This window comes from Lagenorhynchus albirostris, chromosome 3 (genome assembly GCF_949774975.1).
Source record: "Lagenorhynchus albirostris chromosome 3, mLagAlb1.1, whole genome shotgun sequence".
In the NCBI taxonomy this organism is placed as follows: domain Eukaryota; kingdom Metazoa; phylum Chordata; class Mammalia; order Artiodactyla; family Delphinidae; genus Lagenorhynchus; species Lagenorhynchus albirostris.
Genome location: NC_083097.1, coordinates 43,800,054 through 43,814,819, shown reverse-complemented (window position 1 = coordinate 43,814,819; position 14,766 = coordinate 43,800,054). Strand labels below are relative to the sequence as shown.

The 14,766-nt window shown below is 45.3% G+C and overlaps 1 protein-coding gene across 2 annotated transcripts in view; it reads right to left on the bottom strand.

Annotated features, from left to right (window-relative positions):
• Nucleotides 1–11,602, bottom strand: part of MAP3K1 (mitogen-activated protein kinase kinase kinase 1) — an 81,781-nt gene extending 70,179 nt beyond the window's left edge. For both annotated transcript variants that reach the window (XM_060142968.1, XM_060142969.1), the window contains exon 1: nucleotides 11,087–11,602. In XM_060142968.1, the coding sequence (XP_059998951.1) occupies nucleotides 11,087–11,568 (482 nt within the window). In that variant the 5' untranslated portion in view covers nucleotides 11,569–11,602. The remainder of the gene's footprint in view (nucleotides 1–11,086) is intronic.
• Between the last annotated feature and the right edge of the window lie 3,164 nt (nucleotides 11,603–14,766).

The following is a 14,766-nucleotide window of genomic DNA, read 5'->3' as shown; positions in this document are numbered from 1 at the left end:
GGAACTTTGAAATATTTGAAAATCTAGTATATGATAAAGGGGAAACTTTTAATAAATAAGCAGTGCTGGGACACTTAGCCAATCATTTGGAGAAAATTAAGTTAGGGCCCTGTGTCACCCCTTAAACTTCATACAGATAAGAGATTTTTTTTAAAAAACCTAGAAAAATAGTATTAGAAAAGACTGGTGAATTTTTATAATCTTGCAGTAGGGAATAATAATAGCTATTACCTATACAGTGTTTGCCATGCACCAAGCACTGTTTTAAGAACTATACAAACACTTTGTCCTCACAACAACTCTGAAGTAGTATCTTCATTTTATAGTTGAGGAAACTTAAGTGCAAAGAAGTTAAGTAACTTCCCAGATACACTACTTGATAGTGGTGAAACTCTGACTAGAACTCAGGCATCTGTACTCTGAACCACTACACAGCCTATCCTCTCTAGAAGGCAAGGAAGGGAGGGAGGGAGGGAGGGAGGGAGGGAGGGAGGAAGGGAGGGAGGGAGGAAGGGAGGGGGGAGGGAGGAGGGGGGAGGGAGGGAGGAGAGGGGGAGGGAGGGGAGGGGGGAGGGAGGAGAGGGGGGAGGGAGGGAGGAGAGGGGGAGGGAGGGGAGGGGGGAGGGAGGAGAGGGGGAGGGAGGGAGGAGAGGGGGAGGGAGGGAGGGGAGGGGGGAGGGAGGAGAGGGGGGAGGGAGGGAGGAGAGGGGGAGGGAGGGAGGAGAGGGGGGAGGGAGGGAGGAGAGGGGGGAGGGAGGGAGGGAGGGAGGGAGGGAGGAGAGGGAGGAGGGAGGAAGGAAGGGAGGGAGGGAGGAGAGGGAGGACGGGGAGGGAGGAGAGGGGGGAGGGAGGAGGGGGAGGGAGGAGAGGAGGGGGAGGGAGGAGAGGAGGGGGAGGGAGGAGAGGAGGGGGAGGGAGGAGAGGAGGGGGAGGGAGGAGAGGAGAGGGAGGGAGGAGAGGAGGGGGAGGGAGGAGAGGAGGGGGAGGGAGGAAGGAAGGGATTGAAATTTGAAGGAATATTTAAAGCTTCTTTATAGAAAAATACTATAATTGAAATTCATAACACAAAAGTAGAAGAAAACAATTCCAATAAATGTCAGAGCTAATATTCTAATATACAAAGGATGCTTAAAAATCAGTAAGAAAAAACAAACAATTCTCTCCCATGTGTGAAAGGAAATACACAAAAGAAGTAGGAAATTGTTAATAAACACAAGTTGTACTATGATGCTAAAAAGCTAAGAAATGCAAATTAAAATAAGAAAACATCTTTCATCCACCACATTGGCAAAAATGAAAGATTGATAATATCCAACGCTGGCAAGAACGTGGGGCAATGCGCACTCTCACCATGAGAAAAATGTAAACTGGCAGTGTTTTACAGGGCAATTTGGCTATATGATAAAATTTTTAAATATACATGTCCTTTGACTCAGCAATTTCACTTCTGAATATTTATTTTATAAAATCAAATGCACAAACATATGAAAATGTAGGTACAATGGTAGTCACTACAGCTCGATATAACAACAAAACAATATAAATGTCTAAAACTAGGAAACTGGTTAATGAGACAGGCAAATGATAGAATGCTATGCAGTCATGGAAAATGACAGCTCTATGTTCACCATTAAGATAACGAACAAAATACTATTAAGAAAAAAGCAAACTATATAGCAGTCTACATAATACTGTTCTTTTGTTAAAAGATAAAGTAAAAAAATAAATTTTTCTGTTGCTTTCAAAAGGACTGTCTAATCATTTTATTAATGAAGTTTAATTCTATAAATTCTGAATCCCAGAGAAATCATAAGGACCTTGTATAACAGTGTGGAGGTGCCAGTGTACCAGAATAATTGAAATATATTTTCAAAATTCAAAATAAATTTATATGAAGACACTAAACCTTCTCCAGGAATATGAACATCTACATTAATATGTCACATCTTTTTTAAAATCTAAGGTTCAGTGAAAATAATTTTATTTATTACCCAAGAAGAATTTAAGAATACCAATAAAATCCAGACCATAAATAACAGGTAGAGCCAATTAATTATTTTGAAAGAGAAAAAAAGAATTGTGAAATGTCTTTTTCAAAACACTAAGCATCTTAAGAGCATGTGAACATCAAGAATCCTTTCACAAGTAGCCATCTTATTAAACCAAAGTCCTTGCAGTAATTAAATAACTTGGTCAACATTGCAAAGCTGGCGCTTACTGCCTGACTTCTCAAAGTCTAGCTAGGAGAAAGGGCAGTACATACTGGTGGTGGTGATTAACTATCAAGCATTTTTTAAAAATTGCAGGATATAAAATGACTCAGGCCAACAAATAAAGCAAAACCATTTTCCCACAAAGCCAATCCACAAGACATTTGTAATGAGCAGCATCCAATTTCATGTAATTCCAAACAGCACTGTATTTATTCAGCATCATCAAGGCTACAGGACGACCCCTTCCAGATAATTTAGATGTTTACCACTCAGGATCAAAATACTTTCTAAAACTATAAACACAACAACCTTGCAATAATGAGCCACAGTAATCAGCATTACAAAAAACAAAGCCAATCATATAACCTTGATCACTCTCATTTTACAAATAAGGAAGCTGATGCCCAAAAAGTAATGTTGGAAAGTGCTGTGATTTAATAAATTTATAATCTTAGAGGCAATCCAGGTATGTGGAACCTAACGTTCAAACACCAGGTGGCCCCAACTGCAATGTTTTAATGTCCTCTTATCTCTCCCTTTCTCCTCCCTTCTCTCTCCTCACCTGTCAGGTCTCTGCTTATATGCTTCCTTCAGGGAACCTGTCTCTTGCTCACACTACTCGCCTTCTAATTGGCTGCTTTTAATTGCTGCACGTTAGGGACACCAAATGGACAAGACTGCAAGAATAATAACTTAAATAAATGGCAGTGAATTCTGAGTGAATGCCCTTGGAACTCTTCTAAGTGTAAAATCAAAGAACTTCAAAGTGCAGATTTTGTTACAGGCCCTTTGGCAGCTCAGAGCCTTTTTTACTTACTTCTTAGTGCTAAACCATGTTCTAGATAAGGGAGGCTGCCAGGTTTAGTTACCACCGGTAAATCGTTTTCTGTTACGTGGGTTCTTGGCTCCTGAAATCTCATATAGTACTTGTCTAGCAAACCTCTTCTTTAATGCAAATGTGAACTATTTATCCCAAGTTGAATTATTATCAATAACAAATTAAATTTTGGATGAAGCAGGGTTATTGGCACAAAAATCCTAAAAGTGGTACCCTAAGTTTAGATAACACTGAGAACTCGGAAGAAGGAATCATTATATTAATGCATAACACCTTCAGGTGTATATTTATTCATATATATGCACACACACATGAGCCCACACATATACTCTCTCTCTCAACTCCCTGGTAAGAGCAGGAGAACTAAATACACATAGCAATCACTTCTTCCTACAGCATATAATCATGCAATATAGCTATTTCCTCTGTACCACATTAAGCTGTCCTACTTCACCTGAGGCACTTGGTGTGTTTAATAGTCCAGATACGGCCTAATGAATCTATCACAAACCGACAAGGCTTTTGCCATTTAACCCCATCTTAGCTAGGTCCCAGACTACATCTGACAAAGGGGAAGAACAGATAATCCACAGACTAGGTTGAACTTGCCATGTCATTATTACCCTCATCCATTTAGTCAACAAATATTTATCGAGGGTCTACTCTGTGCCAGGCATTTTGCTAGGTGCTGGGTTGCTACCAGCCAAAGGCTCTGCCCACTCAGATTTTACAGTCTTCCAGGGAAGGCAGCCATTCACCAAATGACATAACAAATATAAAATCACAACACTGACAGTAGGGACACTGAGCTACAAAGCCAGTCTGGGAGATCAGGGAAGGAAGGCTTCCCTGAGGAAGCATCAGTGAGCTAAGACCTGAACACTGAGGAGCTGGCTCGGGACTAGGCACAGTGCTCCTGGCAGAGGGCGCATGCGGTGCGTGCAAAGGCCCTATGGCAGGAGGTGGTGTGCTGAGTCTGAGGAACTTCCGGCAATCCTGCAGAGAACAAGGGCGAGCGTGATCAGAGATGGGCCTGGAGAGGCAGGCACGGGCTAAACCAGGCAGGGACTCTGTGGGGCATGTTAAGGATTCTGTGGTCTTTATCCAAATGGAAAGCATTTGAAAGTTTTAAAATTCAATTTAATTTACTTCTCTAGAGGAAAATTGTTATAATAAGATTTACATTGTAAAATGATCACTCTGGCCACGTAATATGGAGAACCAACTGGAAGGGAGAAAGTAGGAGAGAGTGAGCAAGTCAGAAGGCTACTTACTATTACATTAGTCCAAATGAGAGATCACGGAAGGTGGACTAGGGATGTGATAATAGATGAAATCACCTGAAGACCAGAAGTTGTCAAGGACAACCCTAGGTTCTGGTTCTGCCATTTCATGAGCAGGGAATGTATTAGTAGGGCAAGGTACAGGGAAAATCCTAAATTTGGTTTTAGATATCTGAGTATGGATGTGTCATGTAGACAGGTGTGGCATTTAGGAGAGATCATGGCTAGGAAAATAAACTCTGCAATCATTCGTGAATGGCCAAAAATTGATCTAAATGCATTAATGAGCCTGGGGTGGGGGTGGAAGACAGGGAATGACAGAAGGCCTGGGCCTGAGTATGTTCTAATATTAATGTTCAAGAAGATGAGGAGAAGCCATTCAGGAAGGGTTGCCACAGGGTTAAGAAGAAAATCAGCAGGGCTTACCTATCAGCCCAAATAACTAGACACTCAAATACCAGAAACTCAATATTCTCAATATCTGACAGTTTATACATGGCTCCAATTATTTTGTAACTACACTTAGTTATTGAACTAATTACTGTTTGGTTTACATTATATAAAACTGGTCATTATTATTAACTACTGCTTGCTAAATACCAACTACTGCTACAAAATACCAAGCAATGCACAAAAACTCATAAGAAATAGTTCCTGCCTTCAAAACCTGCCTCAAGCTAGATTATGATTAAAATCACATCACATCACAGTAAGTCATGAGTCAGTGTATCTTCTTATACACTTATGTAAAAATAACCACTTTGGGAAAATGAATTCATCCTAACACTCATGTGCATCCAATATTCATGGGTGCTAGACATTAGCCTAGGTGCTGAGCAATGACAAAGAATAAGACAGAGCTCCCTGTCTGTTAGCAGTTGATATTTAGTATTCAGAACGCTGTAAGACCAGTTTGAAGATTATTTGATGCTATATCAGTCGAATGGCTATTTAGCAATAAAGGAAGGTAATAATCACATCTTATCTGTCAAGAGTACCACCTCCACCCACCGCCCAGTATCTACCCTCTCCTTGCTCCGCAAATATTCATCATCATCATGCTTACATGTGATAAACTTAGTAAACACACTAACTACAGCACTGTGTGAGCTCCGGGCACTTCCTCCAGTCTTCAAGAAGTCTGACTGTCTCATCAATAATTCCCAGGTGACAGACTGTACTTACAGAAACACACGCTTGGTGGGTCTTAAGAACCTGAAGAGTTCTTGGCAGTCTACAACATCTCAATCTATTAAACCAAAACTAACCAGACTAGTATTTCAAAGGACTCAATCACTAACAGTACAGAGCTCCTCTCCATACCAAACATACCTGAACCAACCATGATATGTCACAGAGTAAATGAAGACAAGGGTATCTTCTTGATTATCTTACATCCTAGAGCATATTTTACATTTCCCAATGTTGTTTTCTTAACTAGCAGAGTTGCTGTTACTAATAATAAAGTCTGAATTCTAAAGCCAGCATTGGTAGATACTCGGTTTCTTGCTCCTATACCCCCATTTTAATTTTCTCTTTCAAGAAAGAAAAAAATCATGTCTGAACTTGCAGTTCCATACATATACCTCCTAAGAGTAGGCAGAAATAGTTTGAAACTAATCTGCATCTGAATTCCTGTTGCCATTGCTGTGGAAATGGAAAAGCTACAGCATATATCTGTCCTAAGAAAAGGTAAAGAGACCAAAGGGAAAGAGCAAAAGCTAGCAGACCAAATGTACAAGCAGAAAGCAGAACAAAGCTACCACCCTTAACTACAAACCTAGAAGGTCAATTAATTCCTCAGAAAGTTAGTGAGGTACTACTGTATTCACTGCAGGAATACAGTGTGGAATGTCATGGGTGAGATTCACAGCACTACTCTTTAATCTGGATGCCCCTCTCTATTCCTATCTCTCTTACAACGCTTAACATGGTGGTGTGAAACATGTTCATACTACAATCTGCCAACAGAAACACAGGCTGTGCGTTGATGATATTTTTCTCTACCACCCAGGACATCACCTTGCAGAGGTTCATAAATGCTGGATGCATGAAATCTAAAACAAGTACAAAGGGATAGGGTCTAGCTATACTGCAACAGCTTGTCTCCATGTGTGATGATTAAAAATAAATATGTGATATTATTTCAGCTTCTTTATTTCCTTCCACTTACGATGTAAACAGCACAAATCAAGGAACCTAAGAAACACTCAACACTAATCAATTATTCTCCCTGCCTAACATGATAAGGTGATCTAAGCACAGCTTACTTGTATTACATGGATGAGGCCAGGTTACAGAAAGCTATGCATTACATACACATCAGGAGACAAATGTATTAGCAATGGCACTGGGTAGAAACCTATCAATTGCTTATTGACTCTTGAAGAACAACTTTCTCCTTCAAAATCATTAGTTAATCTGATTATTAACTTGAAAAAGAAAATGGAGACGTTAGAGAGTGGTGAAAAGAAATGGACTGTGGAGTGGGACTAACTTGGGTTTGAATCCTAGCCTGTCTTCTAGTTGTGTGATAATGGGGCTTTAGCATTGCACATGAGTTTCCACCTCTTGAAAACAGAAACTACAATGCACTGGAAGGCTGCAGCGATGATGAAATGAGATAATATATATAACTTGCCTGACACACAGAAGGCAAAAAAAGTGACTATATAAAAGGTATCTAAATACATCTCTATGCTCAATGTACATGTTTAGGCACAGCAAAAAACCTCTTATATTCTTGCAATAAGAACACCCAACTCATCTCACTGCTTTGCAATGAGCATTTGTAAATGAACATTTAATTCTGTTCCTGATAATTTCTTTCGTGTTTAAAAATGTTCTTAAATTATTTCTTAAAAACAACTTGGGTTGATTCCTAATACTGCACATTTCCTCACATTAATCTTTTACCCGTTTACATTTTAAAGTAGCTCTAATTTTTGACTCAGGATATAAAAGGAGGCCAAGACTGAGGAAAACAACCAAGTCTAAGGAATATACTTGGTATATCTGATATAGCAAGGCATTTCAAGGTTAGAAGTGCAATATACTGCAGCTCTTAAGTAGCCTCTGGAGACTATTACTTTTCCATGCTACGTTCTCCTATTGCCTTCTTCATAAAGAAATAACTCTCAACCCAAGAAAATAGGGTACAAAATGCAAAAGTCGTGCCTTCTAACTCAGAGCACTTCTGAATGCCCTACATTTTTCCTCAGGGGAATCCACTCCCCATTAACTGCCTTGCCACCCCATCATTTCTTCTTCTGGAATGCTCACAGCAACTGTCAAGGGCTGATCAGCAGACAGCCTAGGCAAGCTGTAGCTGGTTCTTCTGTTCTTGTTGAAAGCAAAGAACACTCCTTTCATTCCATATTTTGGAATCTTTATGTCAATAAGTCCGCGACCATTTCTAAAACATGCAACATATGCTTGAGGTGCTACAGGAGATGTGAAAGAATATAAATGAACAGAGCTACTTCCTGTTTTTTGTATCTAACAAAACGGAGTTATTATAGTGTATTGGGGATAATATATTAAGGAATGTTGGTTAACCAGTCACCCTTGCCAAAATCAGATATGAAAAGACAACAAAAGTTGGCAACAATTCTAGTTCTGATATTTCTTTTTCAGAATTATATTTAATAAGGTTAGTCTTTGAAGAATGCATTAATTTCCTTACCTAATTTAAAACAGAACTTGGAGACAATTCATAATTACAAAACTTACAAATTCATGTAAGACTAACTTATGTAACTACCTCTATTGTTTTATAAATCACCAACTTAACTTTTTTAAAAACTTGTTTTTAGGTAATAATGTTCCTATACCTCCTCTAGTAAAAATTCACTAAGTTATATTTATAGTCTAGCAGCTTCTAAAAGGAAGTGAAAGCTAAGGGCTCTATGAGGATATAAAAGCAGCCTATGAAATAGCTTTAGTTTTACACAAAAACTAACATTAACAAGTACAGCATATCTTGTTCTTTCATGGGGCCAGCAAATTGATAGTTGTTTTTTTTTAAGTTACAAAAATAGAATGGAGTAATTATATCTACCAACTCACAATAGCCTGTTCAATGGAGAGTAACACTGTAATTTCTCTTCAAAGACCGTAAATAGGAAGAAAAACTCCCTAATTCTGTAATATAAGGAAAAATCCCAAACCCTTGGGCGCCACTTACAGGCAAAAAACTTCCACTGATTTCAGTTACTAACCTGTAAAAGAGGGATGTACTTAAAATCTTTTGTTTTAATATGAGTATTCTTTATATAAGTTATACTACAAAAATGTATTTTCTACAATTTAAATTTCTACATCCGAAGATCAAAAATTGGAGGAAATTATGAAATTAAAAATCTCACAGAATTCTCTTTAAAAGAATACAATAAGTCTTTAAACAGAAGGGGTCTCCAGACCTATAGTACCACTGAAACAAAAATATTTCAAAATCTCAATGTTAGATTTTCCTCCTGAAAGTATGAATGCAACTACTGTCAAAAAAGTAAAGTTCAACTGAGATTTTACTAACTGCTTACAATCAAAGTGTTTATACCAATAGAATCAAATGAATTTCAACCCCATTAACAAGGAAATTGTAAAAAAAAAAAATCACTATTTCAAGAGGAGAGGGAATCAACATTTTACTATAAATGAAATGTTTAGGTATAAGATTTGGGATGAACAAACAGCATTCTGGCTAGTGACATTCATTTTAAAAAATGATTATGCTGATTAGCCCATAATTTCATATACTGTGCAATTATTATCCACCCCTTAAACAAAAGGGGGGGAAAAACCTAGGTTACAAAATGCAAAAATTAAGCATGGATTACTCAGTACCTGAATTCTATCTGCTTACACCTTCGTCCTCTTACTTTGTGTGGAGACAACACTAAACAACATCTATATGTTAATTTTACAGTAGTTCCTCTTCTGCTATATTCAATAGCTCATTAAGATGACTAGAATGCTGACACTTGCTAAACTATTTACTGTATCCAAAAATTCGGTCTCATGAGAACAGACAAAATTAATCTCTCAAATTTTGGGTTTAATATTTTTATCTGGAGCTCACTTGTAGTAACAATTGCCTACAACGAATTATCCTAGTCAAGTTTTAATCCAATCTTCCCAGGAGCAGTAGTGTAGAGGAATAACCCTGTAAGACTAAGTTACATGGACAAGAGCACACAGAAAACTACCACAGTCACCAATCTTTCCTATCAATACTGCCATGGCACAGTGCTGACCATATTTTTAGTTGGTTTTTTTTGGGGGGGGGGAGGGTTGAGGCGGGGAGAGGGAAAGGGACAACTTCCAAGGAATCAACGAACTGTGGTTTTAAACAATCAAGTTCCCCCCAAAATCACTTTAGATAATTAACCAAAGCCAATGAGTCCTACTGTCAAATTCGTTTCACAAGGGAAACAAACCTAAGGCAGTCTTTTAAAATACTCAGAATAAAGGTCAGGAAACCCTATAGGGAAACGGGTGACTATCACAAAAACATTTCCAGCAACTCAAAATACCTCTCAAACTTGTGCTTTGCATACACTAGTCAGATTCTTTTAAAAACAAGGGTGATGGCTGTCACAGTCAAAAGAACTTCCTTAAACATAAAAATTTCCAGTTGCCAAAAAGGGTCAGGCCAGGAACGGCTGGTCTGAGTTACCTTACAAACACCGTAGCGCACAGGCAGTACGGCTCTTACGGAGCCGGAGCCACAGCACTGTGTCCCCTGGAAGCCGACAGTCGGCGGCGGCCCGCGCAGCTGCACGGAGCAGGAAGTACCGCACCCGCGCCGCGGTCCCCAACCACGCCGGAGAGGCTGCGGGGAGCAGTCAACACCGCTTTGAAACTGAATGGCTGACACATCCGGTCCTGGCTCTTACACCACTCCGCCAAATGCAAACCTCAAAGGCCAAATTCAAACTCCAAACAGAAGTCACTCAAGTCTTAGTGGTGCAGTCTTCATTCCCAAGGACATTGGGGGACGCAATCAGAAAACCCCACGTCCTAAAAGACCGCAAGCCCCCGAGCATTTGCAGCCGATCAGCCCACACCGCTTTGACAGACGTTACGGAGCCGTCCACCCGGAGCCCCCTGCGGCCGCGCTCCGGGCGCGCAGCCTTCGTCCCAGCCCGGCCCCCGGTACCTGCCGAGAGACTCTGCCTGTCACAGCCGCGGGGACCCCACCGCTTTCTCTGCCGCGCTCCGGCCCCCCCACCCCCGGCCTCGGGCAGGGTTCCCCACCTACCCCGCCCACCTACACCGCCCGCCCGCAAGGTCGGGCCTCACCCCGGCGCCCCCGAGGACTCTCGTCCGGGGTCGCCGCCGCTGCACGGCTGCCCGCCTCCCAACCCGACCCGGAGGGCAACGCCAGGGTCCCGCTCCGGGGCTCCTCGGAGAGTTCCGATTCCGGGAGCCCCCAAAAGCCAGCCCGGGCCCCCACACCTTATCTCAACCGGTACCCGCAGCGCGGCTCGCACGCCTGTCACATGTCTGCAAACAATAACAAACTCTCCCGCATGTCCCCGCCCCGGGCCCCCGTCCCGTACCCCAGGCCAGGTCCGGGGCGCCGCCCGACGCCGGAAGGGTCAAAGGGGGTGCCAGAGGGCTCCCGGCGAGCGGCGTGCAGCCTCGCTGCGCGGATCCCCGGGACGCCCTGCGCAGTGTCCGGGGTTCATTCATTGCCCTCGCCCGCCCGCCCCCCAAGTCCCCATCGCGCCCCCGGCCGCGCTGCTCACCCAGCTGGGGCCGCCGCAAGAGGCGGCTCGGCGGCGGGCGTCCGCTTCTCCCCGGGCTCGGCCCCCGCGGGGCTCGGGGCGCCGCTGTCCGGTGCGGCCGCCGGTTCTGTAGGGTGGGCGCCGCTGCGGCTCGCGGCTCCGCGGGGCGGCGGCACCACCACAGGCTGGAAACCGCTCCCGCCAGCGGCCGCGTCCGCGGGCTCCGGCGACGGGGAAGTGGAGGACGACGGCGGCGAGGCGGTGAGGAAAAGCGGCGGCTCGGGCAGCTGGTCCAGCTCCACACTCCGCACTTTGCGCAGCTGCCGCCGCCGCCAGTCCGCCCGTTCGCGGCCCCCACTGCCCGCCTCCCGCAGCAGCCCCGCGGCTGCCGTGGGCGTGCTGCTCGCCTTGAGGGCCCCTCCGCCGCCGCCCGCTTCGGGGCTCGCCGCCCCGGCGCCCGGGAATCCCGAGGACGAGGCGCGATTCCCCGCCGCCGCCGCCATTTTCTCTCGCGGGCTACATTCGCTCGGCCCCTGCGAGGGAGGGAGGGGGCGGGGAGAGTGCAGGGGGCGGGCGGACGGGCGGGCGCTGCGCCTCTGGCGTAAGGCCGCCTGCGCCAACTGCGTGAGCGCGGCCCTCTGGGCGCCCGGCAGGGACTGACGCGCGGGTGCGCGGGGTTCAGTGGAGGGAGGACAGCCGGCCGCAGGTTGGTGGGGGGTCGGCTGTGCGCTCCGTCCTGCGCGCCGGCCAGCAAGGTGGGCTCCAAGGTGGCCGCCGTGGGGGCGCGCTGCGGTTTGCGCGCCGTACCCGCCGCGCCGCCAGGTAGTCCCGGGCTGCACCGGCGAGAGGAGGAGCTTCGGTGGAGGAGCGCCGCTTCCTCTCCGCCGCAATCTCGGCCCGGCTTGGCCGGGGCTCGCCTCACGGGAGCCGCAGTTCGAACTTCGGTGTATGGGCCGTTGAAGAGGACGCAGGCGAGAGGGTCTGCAGCCTGTCATTCGCATTGCCCGTTGCGGTGGGCGTCGGGGAACCCGGGCGCGGACCAACCCACCCCCGACCCCGCCTCCACTCCGTACGGGGCGCGCAGGTGGCGCCCAGGGCTGTCGCCTGCTGCAAAGCGAAAGAAACCCAACGTTCAGCGGCCCTGGTTCCGCGCACCAAAAAAAACAAGTTTTATAAAAGCTTTCCTCATCTTTCGCCCACCCCCCACCCCCCAAATCATGCTACAAATAAAAGTTTCCTGGAATATCTTGTTCAAAACCTGAAGTCACCGATTGGGACACTCTTCTCACCCTCTATCCCGCCCCCGGCTAGAGAGAGACAGGAACGGGCGGCGGGGGTCCGGGGGATCTCTATAGATTTCTATTTTTTCCTCCGGTGTCTTTGGGGAAGGCAGCGATATACAGGACCACAGAGAGCACGTTTGGGGAAGGAACCAGGAAGTGTTTGCTATTGTCATCCTCGGCCAGGTTCTGGCCCTCCCCGAATCCTATGCCTTTAGCTGCACGTCCCTCTTCCCAGCAGGGTCGGGCCGCCGTCCGGGTTCCCTCCGCCCCCGCCCCTGCAGTGCCCGAGCTGCCTAACGCGGAGTTCCGAACCCTTCCAGTCCCTGGGGGCGTCTGGCGATAAGGTGCTTTGGAATGGAAAAAGCACCATTTACATGTTAATGATTTTCGACCTTTCTTCAGGCTTCCGTGTCGCGTTTATTTCTCCCCTCCCTTCTCTTCCTCCAGCCGGTTTGTCTGTGATGAGAAATCTCCCACAACCCGGGAGCAGAGTCCCTAGATTAATTTTGTGAAACAGGAATTAAGGCGGGGGCTGGGTTGGGGGGGGGAGGCAGAGGGCTCCTCAGGAACAGAAAAGAGAGCGGTATCCTGTCAGTATTCATATATTTCGACAGGAGTCTAAAGTGTCTACAAAATAATTCCTTTGATTTTTTTGGAAATAGATAAAATGAAAACCTCCTTCCTGGCTATAAATGGTAACTGAGGAGGATGGTGATATCCGAGGGATTTTTAAAGCGGGTTCAGATTTCATATTAGCTCAGTGTTCTGAGTACTGCAACATCTGCCATAAGATAGTTTTAGATAATTACATCCAATGGCACAAATTTTGAAACTTTAGATAAATCTGTTAAAAGTTTAAGTCTACATTTAGGCTATAATTATACACTCTTTTAACGGTAGCCAAGTGTATCATCCAAAGAAAACAGTAGTTATTTCCCAGGTCTTCCCGTATTGCCACACCCACCAAATCCTACATTGGAAAGGATAAACTTTTTTCTTTCCTATTTAGATCAGAAAACCTTCAAATTTGCACACACATATTTAGGTAACTGTAAATGAGAAAAGTAAGTAGACGCCTTCAGCTTTTCAAAATTGTTCCAGTTTTGAAGTTTGGCCAGAGTAGAAAAGTGGAAATGGAATTCCAGCAAAACATTTACTTTTGCCTCTTCATTTGTACAGTGATGAAAATGGAACCAAGTGAGAGGAGCACCAAATACAACACTATCAACTAGCCACAGTTCTCTGACCTCCATCCATCACACCACTATGGAGAAACCTTAAGTGCTGGTCTTTCATCTAGCTTTTGGTACTTTGAGTCATTTTCCCCTTAATCTTTTTTTTTTTTTTTTTTTTTTTTTTTGCGGTACGCGGGCCTCTCACTGTTGTGGCCTCTCCCGTTGCGGAGCACAGGCTCCGGACGCGCAGACTCAGTGGCCATGGCTCACGGGCCTAGCCGCTCCGTGGCATGTGGGATCTTCCCGGACCGGGGCACGAACCCGTGTCCCCTGCATCGGCAGGCGGACTCTAAACCACTGCGCCACCAGGGAAGCCCAATCTTTTTAAAAAAAATTATTTATTTATTTCTGGCTATGTTGGGTCTTAGTTGCTGCGAGCGGGCTTTCTCTAGATGTGGCGAGTGGGGGCTACTCTTCGGTGCGGTGCGCGGGCTTCTCATTGTGGCGGCTTCTCTTGTTGCGGAGCGCGAGCTCTAGGTGCACGGGCTTCAGTAGTTGTGGCACTCGGGCTCAGTAGTTGTGGCTCGCAGGCTCTAGAGCGCAGGCTCAGTAGTTGTGGCGCCCGGGCTTAGTTGCTCCGCGGCATGTGGGATCTTCCCGGACCAAGGCTCGAGCCCGTGTCCCTTGCATTGGCAGGCGGATTGTTAACCACTGGGACACAAGGGAAGCCCTTCCCCTTAATCTTTTATGTAAATATTCATGTTGTCATCATGCATCTATACACCGACAAACTTTTTTTTTTTTTTTTTGTACGCGGGCCTCTCACTGTTGTGGCCTCTCCCGTTGCGGAGCACAGGCTCCGGACTCGCAGGCTCAGCGGCCATGGCCCCCGGGCCCAGCCGCTCCGCGGCATGTGGGATCCTCCCAAACCGGGCACGAACCCGTGTCCCCTGCCTCAGCAGGCGGACTCTCAACCACTGCGGCCACCAGGGAAGCCCCAGACATTTTTTTAAGGTAGAAAAATAATCAAAGGACATGCTTGACTGAAAAGGGTGTTCCTCCTCTGCCATATGTTGATACAACGTATTTTTGAAGAGATTTTAACCCATCGAATTGCTACCATAGTTTTTGCAGTTTAAGCATGGTTAAGATTCTAGTTCTAGTTTGGTGCTGTAGGAGCCTGCTTTGTATTAATGCATAAAGGCGTATGTCAAATTGCCTTAATTTGATTTCTTTAATGACA